This window comes from Hemiscyllium ocellatum, chromosome 39 (assembly GCF_020745735.1).
Source record: "Hemiscyllium ocellatum isolate sHemOce1 chromosome 39, sHemOce1.pat.X.cur, whole genome shotgun sequence".
Taxonomy (NCBI): domain Eukaryota; kingdom Metazoa; phylum Chordata; class Chondrichthyes; order Orectolobiformes; family Hemiscylliidae; genus Hemiscyllium; species Hemiscyllium ocellatum.
In genome coordinates this window covers 22,017,429-22,031,620 of record NC_083439.1, presented here as the reverse complement: position 1 = coordinate 22,031,620, position 14,192 = coordinate 22,017,429, and the positions used below count along the sequence as shown (strand labels likewise).

Below are 14,192 nucleotides of genomic sequence, written 5' to 3'. Positions count from 1 at the left end.
AAGTGAACTCTAATGACGCACAGAAAATTAAGTTTACTGAAGTGTTCGTCATCTGGAGCAGACTTTGCAAAATTATTTGTCATATTTACTGACAAAACCTTTTCGTAGCATTGTGGCAATTTGTCAGTTAATGTTGAATTGTCCTTCGTGTGTTTTGCACTGTGATAGATTGCAATAAGTAAACCTGAAAGAAATTTACATTTCCATCAAAAGCTAAAGCTCAGGTTTTCGGAATTCACAGTAAAAAGTGGTCAGATTGTGATGGAAATGTACTGAAAGGGAGTAAAAAATGAGGTCTGCAGATGCTGGAGATCACAGCTGCAAATGTGTTGCTGGTCAAAGCACAGCAGGCCAGGCAGCATCTCAGGAATAGAGAATTCGACGTTTCGAGCATAAGCCCTTCATCAGGAATAAGAGAGAGAGAGAGAGCCAAGCAGGCTAAGATAAAGGGTAGGGAGGAGGGACTAGGGGGAGGGGCGATGGAGGTGGGATAGGTGGAAGGAGGTCAAGGTGAGGGTGATAGGCCGGAGTGGGGTGGGGGCGGAGAGGTCAGGAAGAGGATTGCAGGTTAGGAGGGCGGTGCTGCGTTGAGGGAACCGACTGAGACAAGGTGGGGGGAGGGGAAATGAGGAAACTGGAGAAATCTGAATTCATACCTTGTGGTTGGAGGGTTCCCAGGCGGAAGATGAGGCGCTCCTCCTCCAGCCGTCGTGTTGTTGTGCTCTGCCGGTGGAGGAGTCCAAGGACCTGCATGTCCTCGGTGGAGTGGGAGGGAGAGTTAAAGTGTTGAGCCACAGGGTGATTGGGTTGGTTGGTTCCGGCGGCCCGGAGGTGTTCTCTGAAGCGTTCCGCAAGTAAGCGGCCTGTTTCACCAATATAGAGGAGGCCACATCGGGTGCAGCGGATGCAATAGATGATGTGTGTGGAGGTACAGGTGAACTTGTGGCGGATATGGAAGGATCCCTTGGGGCCTTGGAGGGAAGTGAGTGTGGAGGTGTGGGCGCAAGTTTTACATTTCCTGCGGTTGCAGGGGAAGGTGCCGGGGGTGGAGGTTGGGTTGGTGGGGGGTGTGGATCTGACGAGGGAGTCACGAAGGGAGTGGTCCTTGCGGAACGCTGATAGGGGAGGGGAGGGAAATATATCCTTGGTGGTGGGGTCCGTTTGGAGGTGGCGGAAATGGCGGCGGATGATACGTTGTATGCGGAGGTTGGTGGGGTGGTAGGTGAGAACCAGTGGGGTACAGAACCCCACTGGTTCTCACCTACCACCCCACCAACCTCCGCAACAGAACCCCACTGGTTCTCACCTACCACCCCACCAACCTCCGCATACAACGTATCATCCGCCGCCATTTCCGCCACCTCCAAACGGACCCCACCACCAAGGATATATTTCCCTCCCCTCCCCTAACAGCGTTCCGCAAGGACCACTCCCTTCGTGACTCCCTCGTCAGATCCACACCCCCCACCAACCCAACCTCCACCCCCGGCACCTTCCCCTGCAACCGCAGGAAATGTAAAACTTGCGCCCACACCTCCACACTCACTTCCCTCCAAGGCCCCAAGGGATCCTTCCATATCCGCCACAAGTTCACCTGTACCTCCACACACATCATCTATTGCATCCGCTGCACCCGATGTGGCCTCCTCTATATTGGTGAAACAGGCCGCTTACTTGCGGAACGCTTCAGAGAACACCTCCGGGCCGCCGGAACCAACCAACCCAATCACCCCGTGGCTCAACACTTTAACTCTCCCTCCCACTCCACCGAGGACATGCAGGTCCTTGGACTCCTCCACCGGCAGAGCACAACAACACGACGGCTGGAGGAGGAGCGCCTCATCTTCCGCCTGGGAACCCTCCAACCACAAGGTATGAATTCAGATTTCTCCAGTTTCCTCATTTCCCCTCCCCCCACCTTGTCTCAGTCGGTTCCCTCAACTCAGCACCGCCCTCCTAACCTGCAATCCTCTTCCTGACCTCTCCGCCCCCACCCCACTCCGGCCTATCACCCTCACCTTGACCTCCTTCCACCTATCCCACCTCCATCGCCCCTCCCCCTAGTCCCTCCTCCCTACTCTTTATCTTAGCCTGCTTGGCTCTCTCTCTCTCTCTCTTATTCCTGATGAAGGGCTTATGCTCGAAACGTCGAATTCTCTATTCCTGAGATGCTGCCTGGCCTGCTGTGCTTTGACCAGCAACACATTTGCAGTACTGAAAGGGAACCAGCCTGAAGGGTCTTTAAGCAATAACACCACAAGGTGGAAACTCAAAGCCAAGTTCTTGAGCTTTGGAGAAAGTTGGATTTCTGAACTCCAGCATCGTGTGTTTTGTATTAGTCTGCGCAGGAGTCAGTCAGTCAGTCTTATCAGGGAATGAAAAAAGGAAATCCCAGTGTGGTAACTTGTTGAAACTTTTATTACTAACAATGCACTTGTAGCTGCAATATTCTGAATAAACATTGCTTAGGCTAATGTTAATACACTTTGTATCATATAATGTAGCTGTAGAGCACACAAAGCAACACTACTGGATCTCAGTGTATGGGTCAACAATAAATTAAATCAAATCAAATATAATTATCATTTTCTGATTTAATGCAATCTGCAGCTGGCTGACTGAGAATTCAGGGTTCAATGTTTGAATTTTAGGAGTGTGAGTATCACTTGTTCTGAGTTAAATAAAAATGTTCAGCATTTATCAAGTTTCCAGGCAGCACAATAAATGAGGGTGATTTCCCTTGTGAGTCTCTGGTCAGATTACTCCCTTCACTCTGAGTCTTTGCTTCCCACATTCAGGACAAGCCTGAGAGCAGTGTTACAACCAGAACTTCCTGGCACCTTGTGTCTGAATCTGATCAGAAATTAAACAAAGAGCATTTGTATCAGACTTTTTTTTTATTTATAAAGAGTTTATCTGTCACAACAGCTTTTAAAACATGTAATATTTGGAAAATTTGATAATTTAAATCAGCATTACCAATAAATAATCTGTCCACTTCATTTCCTTTTGTGATAAGTTAGGAATTGGAAAGAATTAGTTCATGTGGAAATACCCTAAAAGTATCAAACAGAGATCCATACAGGGTTATCTTCATGGATTCCTTTGGCACATAACCGATGTTGACCAGATTCTGACCTTTTAGGTCACTTTATAAAGTCTTTCCTAGTAAAGGATGTTGGCTCCTACATATCTCTTCAAACAGCGATATTTTGTTTCTGATAGGATTTTTCGTGTGAAATTTACATTAGGCCATACGTTGTCTGGATGATAGGTATACCTCAGCATAGTTGCTAGTTGAACCATGAACATCAATGCAGCCATCTTCAAAACACAGAGGCATAAGGCTATCTTACTTCACTTTATTAAGATTAAAATTAAACTAAAATAGGAGCACTAAAAATTCCAGTAGCTGAAATTAATATTTGCTTCATAACCAAACTGATAACTCATCCGTGCAATGTTGTGATTTTAAATGAAGTCCATTCTCAAATTATTCTAAAAGAATGGTTGGGATTTAGATTCCAAATTAAACTCCAGAGGAAGACTCTTTTTTTTTTGCTGGGGAATAATTGGTAAAGGGGACAATCACTAAATAGAACGCAAACTAACAAGATTTTTTGGATGATGAAAATTAATATTTAATATTCCACTATCCGATGCTTGGCAGGATATATATTTTCAACATATGCTGGGAAAGTGCTTGTAGCATGGTAGTAGTGACCCTTCCTCTGAGTCAGGAGGCCTGGGTTCTAATCCCATCTGTTTCAGAGGTACGTAGTGACATCTCTGAGCAGGTTGATTAGGAAAATGTCTCAACACGTGTTGGTCTGTGGTTCCTGGGACTTGCTTTCTTGAATCTGGCTTACATCAAGATTTTCACCAGTCAAATTAACTTTAACATACATTAAAAACTCCCTTTCAACTTTAAGATGAACTCTAGTTTCCTTGTCTACTTTATTGTAGGTGACCATTTCACAGCCACTTGCTTCCCTCTCATATTCCTATTCCTACTTCACACAATTGATGAGTACCATTTCCTAAAAGAAGTTCCTGCTTACTTTCTCTTAAGGTGATTGCATTTAGACCTATTCCTAATTCTAATACAGGATGACCTCATTTAAAGTTGTAGTTGTCTTTCTAAAAATCACAACATTAAATGAAGCGTGGAATCCTGTAGGAATCAATGTTGAAGTCAGAGTTAGATTTCTGGGTATAATTCTTGCCTTTAAATAGCCAATATAAAAGTTGAAATACCTGCCGTGTTTGTGTATTTCTCATTGGAATAATTGCAAAGCATAACAAGGAAATTGTCAGTGAATAAAGCAGGCTTCTTTCTTGCAGAGAAATCTCAATACATTTATAGTACAGAACAAGGTGCAGTACAGGTTCCTCAACGATTGTACCTTTGCAGACAAAATGCAATAGAGTAGAGTACAGAGAATTATATTTTCTAAAAACTAAATCCATAGCAATTCTTCTAATAGTATAGGTACAAATAGCAAAGAAACGTAAAGGAGAATGATGAAAAAGGAGGTTTACTTCATTATCAGAACAGAGACCTGTTGATAAAATGACGATATTTGACTGCAGGCTGCAGACACATTGGCACCAACTCTAGCAGCACAATCAGTTGGCCTCACTGATGATGTGATGACTGCGAGAGGTGAACTGAGGTGAGAATGTATTTGATACAAGACATGACCAGGGATTAAGGGACGCTAACATTGGGAAAGATATTTTTAAATGAGGATAAAGACCATTTAAAAAATATAAACAACTTTAAAGTGAAAAGGCTTTCAAAGGGGAGACTTAAAATGAGGACTTCTTATAACTATCTGGATTTCTTGCATGAAACTCCCAAACCAGCAACAATTACTTCTGTCACTTTTAGGTTCTTCTAGCAACCTCCACCCTACCCATCAATGGCGATGTCCCACTTCCTAGCAACTGCTCTACCACTAACTCCTCCTAACTTGCCCAACAAGAGTCTCCTTAGAAAATATTCTGTGGTAAAATGTTATCTCCTAACTAATACAAAGACTTATGGACAAGTGCTACATTTTAATAGTTTTTTTGCAGGCAACTTTTGCAATATTCAGCCCATATATGAGCATCTGTGTCAACATGTCAAATACATTCTACCCAAATATTTGCAATTGTTGGCCTTACGTAATTCTTCTAGCTGATCAGTATCTCAGATTTGGCTTCTGTTTACTTGCTAGACTCAATGGAAATCCAAATGCAAAGTTGTCCCAACTTCAGTTCACTACCATGTTTTGTTTTTCTTCTTCAAGCTGCATTGCATTATTTAATGTCAAAGTTCCAATTTCCAGTCTTCCAAACAATCCAAGGGTATATTGAAACTAAAGCCTTTCACCACTAAACTGGCGTACAATTTGATAATATAAGTTTTAGTAGTACACAAATGTGTCAATGAGGCCAAATCCAACACTGCCAAGCTAATAGAAAGTGCTAAACAAAAAGGTGAAGTCAGAAAATCTCATTTGCTCAAAAAAGTCATACCACATTTCTGTAAAGAGTCACAGTAATTCAGAAATATTCTGCAGCACTGGCTTTAGCAATTGAGTGAAGTGAAACTCCAGGTCCGATCTGAATTATTAGCATGGATTTAATATTTTAGTATGATTGAAATTAGATTATGGACCTGATGTTGTGGTCTTAAAATATGCGTTAAAATACATTAAGGATACCTGTCTGTAAGGGAGCAGAAATGAGTGATTTAGGCATTCAGTCCACTTGGACCAAGAAACCTTTGCTTGACAACAAATAGGATTGAGTGTGGCTCTTTTCCTGCTTCCGAACAGGCACATGCTTGGCATTGCTACTTTGCTGCTGATGCCTGAACTGTGCTTGACAGCAATGTAAATATTCCACAATATTTGGAATAAACAACTAACTCTGGTAAAAGCATACCTCCCTGTACAAAATGCACTGTTTAGATTGGAAGTTCAGGAGCTGGTAGATAGATGACATTCCATCCAATTTATACAGGAATTTACTCTAGTGGACTGTATTGGGAGGAGTTCGGGCATTGTCCTTCCCACATGCATTCTGTGGTGTGTCCATACAGTGTTCCCTTGTGTTCAATTCATGTTTGCTTAAGTCAGAGGGACTGAATCTGTTGAACATCAGACAACTGTGTCTCGCCAGTGATACCAACATACATATTAGAATAAATAAAATCTAGCAGTAATTTGTACTGAGTTAAATGCTTTATTTCACAATTAATTTCTTGTCACCGTATTACAGATAGAATCTTCTCAGGAAGCCAATGCCAGTGCAATGCGGGATATGACCAGGAAGCTCTTTGATCAATATGAAGCAAAACTGAAAGATGCCAAACAACAGCACCAAGCTGAAATGGAGGCCATTCAGGTGTGTAAGGCTGAATGAGTACAATTGCAGTTCTTTTGTTTCCTGTATATGTATGGGAGAAGACCACAGTCTCCTGAAAAGATGTCTTTGTTCAAACCATAGATTTCGCATTCACCAATTTTCATTTTGCAAATAGGTTATCGATGTTCACCTCGCCTCTTCAGATGACATGTGCTGATCTGTGACTCAGTTTGTCCTGCATTTTCATTTCAATGAGACAATGGGTTGCTTAAATTCTGGAGCAACCAATCGCATTGAAGTATTCCCACAATCGGCAAGCCAGGAGCTGAATTCCTTCACTTCTAATTTAAAATTTTAAAAATAGCGAAATAAATTATTAGGACATGCCTAAAGTATGTGGAAGCTAAAATATTACCAACTTTACATTTTATATTTTTAAAAATCATAGTGGTGGATTATGGCTGAGGGAGGTACAGGACTGGCAGCTCAATGTTCCAGGGTACAAGTGCTGAAGGAAGGATAGAAGGGGAGGTGAGAGAGGATGGGGAGTGATGTTTTTGATTAAGGATAACATTACAGTAGTACTTAGAAAGGGTATTCCTAGGGGATCATCCCGTGAAGTCATGTGAGTTGAACTGAGAAATAAGAAGGAGTGATTGCTTTGATGGGATTGTATTACAAGCCCCACAATAGTCAGCAGCAAATTGAGGAGTAAATGTGTGGGAAGATTGCTGATAACTGTAAGCATAATAGGGTTATAATAATAGGGGATTTTAACTTTCCAAGCATGGACTGGGACTGCCATAGTGTTAAGGGTTTTGATAGGAGCAACTTGTCAAGTGTGTTCAAGAAAACTTTCTCAATCAATATGTTGATGGGCCTAGTAGAGCAGGGGCAAAGCTCGATCTTCTCTTGGGAAATAAGGCAGGGCAAGTGACTGAGGTGTTAGTCAGGGAGCATTTTGGAAACACTGAGCGTAATTCTATTAGTTTTAGAGTACTTACGGAAAAGGGTAGGCCTGGTCCACAAGTTAAAGTTCTAAATTGTGGCAAGGTCAATTTTGATGGTATTACATAAGAACTTTCAAAAGTGGTTTGGGGAGGCTGTTTGCACATAAAGGGATGTCTGGTAAGTGGGAGGAAATGGTAGAGGCAGGTACAAGTCACAACATTTAAAAGACATTCGGACAGGTACATGAATAGGAAAGGTTTAGAGAGGTATGGGTCAAAATCAGGCAAATGGAAATCTGGTCAGCATGGATGAGTTGGGCCAAAGGGTCTGTTTCCATAATTGTGATATTTAACAACTCCTTCTGCACCAATGAAGCTGTTTAATTATGAATTTCAGTGTTGGAAAACCCAGCTACATCTCAGGCTACAAGATGTATCTTTTTCATGGGTTTTAACAGTGAGACTGATAGCATAATAATGGAATTTCTCATCTATTCAGCTTTTATAATTGATTGCTAGGACACCTCAACTGTGCAACTTCTGAAATATAGAATGACTGGCAGCTCCGTCTGGATTCCTGCAGTCAGCTGTGTATGTGCTGATTCAGTGTAATTGCTGTCAGTTTCAGAGGAGCATTGACAGTAAACATGGACACTTTAGCCATCGTTACTGTTGCAAAATCTGGACCATAATATTGGTTAAAACTTTCTGGTTGGGTGTGTCTACATTTTCCTGTGAAACTTAGAAACAACCTGAGGCAGAAAGGATTAGACCAATTCCCTACGGTGTGGAAACAGGTCCATCAGCCCAACAAGTCCACACCAACCCTCCGAAAAGTAACCCACCTCCCTCTGACTAATGCACCTAACACTATAGCATGGCCAATGGGAGGAAACTGGAGCACCCAAAGGAAACCCACACAGACACAGGGAGAAGATGTAAACTCCCCACAGCCAGTCACCAAGGCTGGAATCAAACCTGGGACCCTGGTGCTGTGAGGCAACAATGCTAACCATTGAGCCACTGTGCCACCCTTGTCATTTTCTGTTTATGTTTCAGATTTCTAGCAGGCATGTAAGACCATAAGGTGTAGGAGCAGAAGTAGGGCCCACTGTGAGATCATTGATCTGATAATCCTCAACTCTACTTTTCTGCCTTGTCCACATAACCCTTAATTACCTCACTGTTTAAAATCTTCAACGATGCTTAACAAAAATATTACCTGTTGCTTATTAATTACCCTGATGTTACAGAAATGTAAAGCTCCTCCAACAAAGCCACTGCAAAGCAAAATACTGTAGCTTCTTAAAAGTACATTCATTCAACAGACTATAGCTCAGAAAATCAGAGCAATAAAAACTAGAAATGCTGAAACCAGAGGGTGATGGAGATTCTCAGCAGGTCTGTCAGCATCTGCAGAGAGAGAAAGAGAGCGAGAGAAGACAAGTCTACATTCCTATAAAAGGTGTAATGTTCTCCTAGAACTCCCACACTAATAAATCCTGTTGAAAGGTCAATGACCTAAAATGTTTACTCTGTTCCATTGGCTGTGGATGCTGCCAGACCTGCTGAGTATCTCTGTCATTTTCTGTTTATGTTTCAGATTTCTAGCAGGCACGTAAGACCATAAGATGTAGGAGCAGAATAGGCCATTCAACCCATTTTGCCATTCAGTGAGACCATTGATCTCAACTGGTCTGCCTGGTCCCAATATCCCTGAATTCCCTCACTGATTAAAACTCTGTCTAGCTCAGCCTTGAATATACTTAATAACCCAGTGATGAAGAATTCCACAGCTTCACTATACTCAGCAAAGAAATTCCTCCTTATCTCTCTGTTAAATGTATAGCCTTTTGTACAGCAGGAGTGGAATTTGAGAAAAGTGCACTAAATGTCAATGTGATGACATCACTGACAAAAGGACTCCTAAATGTGGAGAACAGAACCTGCGGAAGGCTTTGGAAGCTGAGCTGACTGCTTCGGCTTTGTCTCTCCCTGTGGCTCTGTGCAGGGAATCAGAAATGATGGGAATACCAAGTGATAATGTTCTGGTTGTTTTGTTTTGAATGAAGGCCCGAATACACCAGGCTGTCCAAGAACTGGAAGAAGCCAATAAGAAGGCTGCAGCAGCAGAACAGCAAATAGCAGAAAGGGACCAGAGGATTCAAGAGCTGGACCAATTCATTTCTCGAATGGAGAAGGTAGTACGAACTACATTAAATTTCTGTTAACCTTTTCTGCTCACAGTGAGGAATGTTGGTGCTGATAAATGGAATGCCTTTCTGACAGCAGCTAATAGCTGCTCAGGCGCAGTATGAGCAGATACAAAGTGGACTCCCAGTGCAGTGCCTTAAACCCCAATATCATCTTCCTTCAGTCTGACATTTTACATTTCCTGTGACACGCCTTGGTTCTTAGGAATGAAATATTAACCAAAAACATTGTTCAGAGGCCTAGGCAGGATCTGTGGAGAAAGAAGCACAGCTAACTTTATAGTTTGGTAATCCCTTCATCAGGACCAACCCGTCTGCTGAGGATTTCCAGCATTTCCTATTTTTATTTCCGATTCCTAGCAGCCTGGGTATTCCGCTTTTGTAACATTTGTGAGATTGCCAAATTAGTGATTGCAAATGGCACTCCTCCTCAGTAGGATGCATGTAGAAAAGGTGAATACTCAGAGATGAATTAGTTTCATTTATGTGGCATAAGGTGAGAGCGTGCACAAGTGTTAACGCTGTGCGTGTGACCAGATGTGCAAAGCCCTAACTGGACTTCTCTTCACCGAACCGTTTGATTGTCTGTGGGCGCAGATCCTCTGCAAATTTAAACAAATTCAAGGAAGATTTGCAAATATTGACGCATTCTTGTTTCTGAGGGGTGCAAATTGCAAAAGGGAAGAACAGAGCATGTAAGAAGCTGCAGCCGGTGGACGTTTCATTAAACAGTAATAGTTGTAGGCCAGGCCTGTAAATCAACAAATACAGAATCTGATCGCTGAAGGACTGAACTGGTGATAACCCAGAGGGGATTCTCTAGAATCTCTCAAGGTTCTCTTCAAACCTGAGGGGCAGCAGTTTGAAGCTAAATGGGAGAATTTGTTTGACAAAATTCCCTCATAGCAGTTGGTACCAGGAAGTGGATTCCTGGTAACAGTGACAGTGACACAGAATTAATAGGAACTACATGAGGCCACTCAGCCCTAGGAACCCATTCTTAGTTTGAGACAAAAAATTGCAGATGCACATTTTAATTCCCTTTGCGTTCCCTTTCCAACGTGACCATCTTTGAGTTCCTCCATTGCCACAGCGAATAAGACTGCACACTGGAGGAACAACACCTCACCTCCCACCTGGGCAGCCTACAGCCTGGAGGACTCAACATTAAGTTCTTCAATTTCAAATAACTCCCCCTTCCCATCCCCTGACTCATCTCCCAGCCCCTCCCCCTCCCTTTCAATCCTCTGATTGACCCTTCCAGCAACCAACCAGATTCATTCTTCCCATTGACCAACCAGGTCATACCTTCTACCTGTGCTCACCTATCCCTACCTCACCACTCCACCCCTCTCTCCTTCCAAAACTCTCCCCCACCACTTTATCTGCAGCTCTCCTTCCACACACCTCCAGTCCTGAAGAAGAGCTACTACACAAACTTTGACTTCTCCACCTCCTGGTGCTGCCTGGCTTGCTGTGTTATTCCAGCCTCTTGCTTGTCTACTTTGAACCTATTCCACCATTCAATGAGATCATGGCCATCACGTGAACTAATTCCATAGACTTGCCTCCGTTCCGTATCCCTTAAGGACTTAAGATAATGAAAATCTGTCAACTTTAGGTTGAAAATTTACAATTGATCTTGGATCTGTTTCAGTTCAGTGGCTGTTTAGAGCTCTCTCTCACAATCTGAGCATGGAATTGTACTCTCTGCCTCTCTCTCGCAGAGGATTTGAGGGCAGGAAGGGTGTTTTATTAGGTAGTGCCTGAACTGTCATTGTGCTCCCACCAGATTAAATTGTGGCAGGAAGTCCCATGGTTGGACTTGCAGTCCCACCACCAATTGAGACCTTCAAATGGTTAATTAATGATCATGTGAGGATCACATTCTGTTGCCACTGGAATTAACCGAGTGGCAAATGGACCCTTGACATGTGGCACGTGGTAAAGCTGTGCAGCTTGTTAGTGGTCCCTCAGAGGGAATCCCTCAGACCAAAGCGCAAGATTCCTGATCAAGGGATATGACATGAGGAAGGGGTAGGGAGTCGGGCCTGTGCTCCTGTTGCCGGATTCCTATACCCCAAGCCTGCAAAAGCCCTCCCACCATGACCTGTGTCACTACATGATCCTGGACCTCCAGTAGGAGCTATCCCGGCAGCAGCCACTACCTTAGTTAGAGACAAAAAAACTGCAGATGCTGGAATCCAAAGTAGAGCCAGGAGGCTGGAAGAAAGTGAGGACTGCAAATGCTGGAGATCAGCGTCAAGGGTGTGGTGCTGGAAAAGCACTGCCAGACAGACAACATCCGAGGAGCAGGACAATCAATGTTTTGAGCAAGAGCCCTTCATCAGGAATGAGGCTTGTGAGTCAAGGTGGTGGATAGATAAATTGGGGCAGGTGGTGGGGTTAGGGGAAAGTAGCTGAGATTTCAATAGGTGGATGGAGGTGGGGGTAATGGTGATAGCTCGGAGAGGAGGATGGAGCAGATAGGTGGGAAGGAAGAAGGATAGGTAGGACAGGTCATGAGGGCTGTTTCGATTTGGAATGTTGGAACTGGGATAAGGTGGGGCGAGGGGAAATGAGGAAACTGGTGAAGTCCATGTTGTTGCCCGTGTGGTTGGAGGGTCCCAAGGCGGAAGATGAGACACTTCTTCCTCCAGGCATCGGGTGGTTAGGGTTTGGCGATGGAGGAGGCCCAAGACTTGCATGTCCTTGGTGGAGTGGGAGGGGGAATTGAAGTATTTGGTTATGTGGTGGTGGGTTGATGGTGCGGGTGTCCCAGAGATGTTCTCTGAAGTGGCCTGCAAGTAGGAAGCTGGAAGAACACAGCAAATCAGGCAGCGTCAGGAGGTGGAGAAGTCAACATGTCAGGTGTAACCCATTTTCAGGATTGGGTGTGGGTTGAGGGGGAATTGGAGATAAAGGGGGTGGCAGGGGCAGGGTGGTGAAGTAGAGATAGGTGAAGACAGGTAGAGGGGACCAGATTCATTCCTCCCATTGACCAAACAGATTGTACCCTCTACCTGTCTTCACCTCTCCCCACTTCACCACCCTGCCCTCACCACCCCCTTTATCTGCAGCTGCCTCCACACCTGCCCCCAGTCCTGAAGAAAGGTTATACCCGAAACTTCGACTTCTCCACCTCCTGATGCTGCCTGGCTTGTTGTGTTCTTGCAGCCACTACCTACCCAGTGAGCTGCTGTTCACAAAAACTGCCAGCCTCGAACTAACCAGTAGCTCACACTGGGCATAACGTCTGCCCCTGGGGTCCTTGGTCCAGGACAAGACCCCTTGGTGACCACTTAATCCTGAAAGGCATTTCATACCATAGCCCATCCAGGAGGAGGCAGCAGCACGCTCTCATTGGCTATCCAGTCAGGGCCCAACCCTCTTAACAAGGATGTTGCCAGGGTTGGAGTATTTGAGCTATAGGGAGAGGCTGATCAGGCTGAGGATGTTTTCCCTGGAGCGTCAGAGGCTGAGGGGTGACTTTATGGAAGTTTCTAAAATCATGAGGGGCATGGACAAGATAAATAGACAAAGTCTCTTCCCTGGGATGGGGGGATCCAGAACGAGAGGGCATAGGTTTAGGGTGAGAGGGGAAAGATATAAAAGAGACCTAAGGGGCAACATTTTCACACAGAGGGTGGTACGTGTATGGAATGAGCTGCCAGGGGAAGTGTTGGAGGCTGGTTCAATTGCAATATTTCAAAGGCATTTAGAGAGGTATATGAATAGGAAAGGTTTGGAGGGATGTGGGGAGGTGGGACTAGATTGGGTTGGGACAACTGGTCGGCATGGACTGGTTGGACCGAAGTGTCGTTTTCCGTGCTGTACATCTCTAAGACTCTATATCTCTATGTGTGTAGAAGAGTTCCCTCATTTTAATTCTGAAAGGCCCAGCTTTTACTTGTGAGATTGTACCTGATAGACCTGGTCAAAATAGTTTATCTTTCGTGCCTACAGCTCTTACTAATTCAAATGTCCTTCAAATTACCCCTTAACATTCTAAGTCTCAAGGAATACTAGCCTTTGTTTGTGAATCCCATTGTAGTTTAGCCCTTGGATTCCAGGGCTTACTAAAAAAGCTTGCATGCATCAAATACTAGAAAGTATAGTTAACAGAAAAATACTTCTCTAAAATGCAATGGTTTAGGGTCCAACAAATATGTTATTGAAGATACAGACTGCTTAGGCATATGTATAAGTGGAAGAAACTAAAAATAAATCTTTTCAGTGCACCTAGTGTCATCTAAGAATGCAACAAAATATGGGATGAAAAAAACTAATTAGTTCTTGAGCCCACATTTTCATATACCGTTCAACTGTCCTGTAATAAAGTATGCCAGAAACACATAGTCAGTGTGTCAATCAGTCAGTACGTTCGGATGTTGGAGGATTGATACTGATCTGCTGTATGGAACATTCTCCTTCTTCTGTTAGATCGAGGGGAAGCACTTCAAAATTTCTCTCAAAATTTGAGGAGTAATAGATCTAAACTCCCGAATGTCTGTTGGACCTTGTGATATCCACTTTCTTACCATTGTCAGTTTATCATAAAACATTTTTAAGGTGCCAGTATCCTAGAATAACATGCCCTCAGACCCATTCATATCTGCTGCATACTGAGATTTATTCTTCTATAAAGATGTTATAACATTAAATCCTT

The 14,192-nt window shown here is 43.7% G+C and overlaps 1 protein-coding gene across 1 annotated transcript in view; it reads left to right on the top strand.

Moving 5' to 3' along the window:
• Positions 1-14,192, top strand: part of myzap (myocardial zonula adherens protein) — a 69,341-nt gene that overhangs the window by 41,468 nt on the left and 13,681 nt on the right. The window contains exons 8-9 of the mRNA XM_060852835.1: positions 6,274-6,399; positions 9,383-9,511. Coding sequence (XP_060708818.1) covers positions 6,274-6,399; positions 9,383-9,511 — 255 coding nt within the window. The remainder of the gene's footprint in view (positions 1-6,273; positions 6,400-9,382; positions 9,512-14,192) is intronic.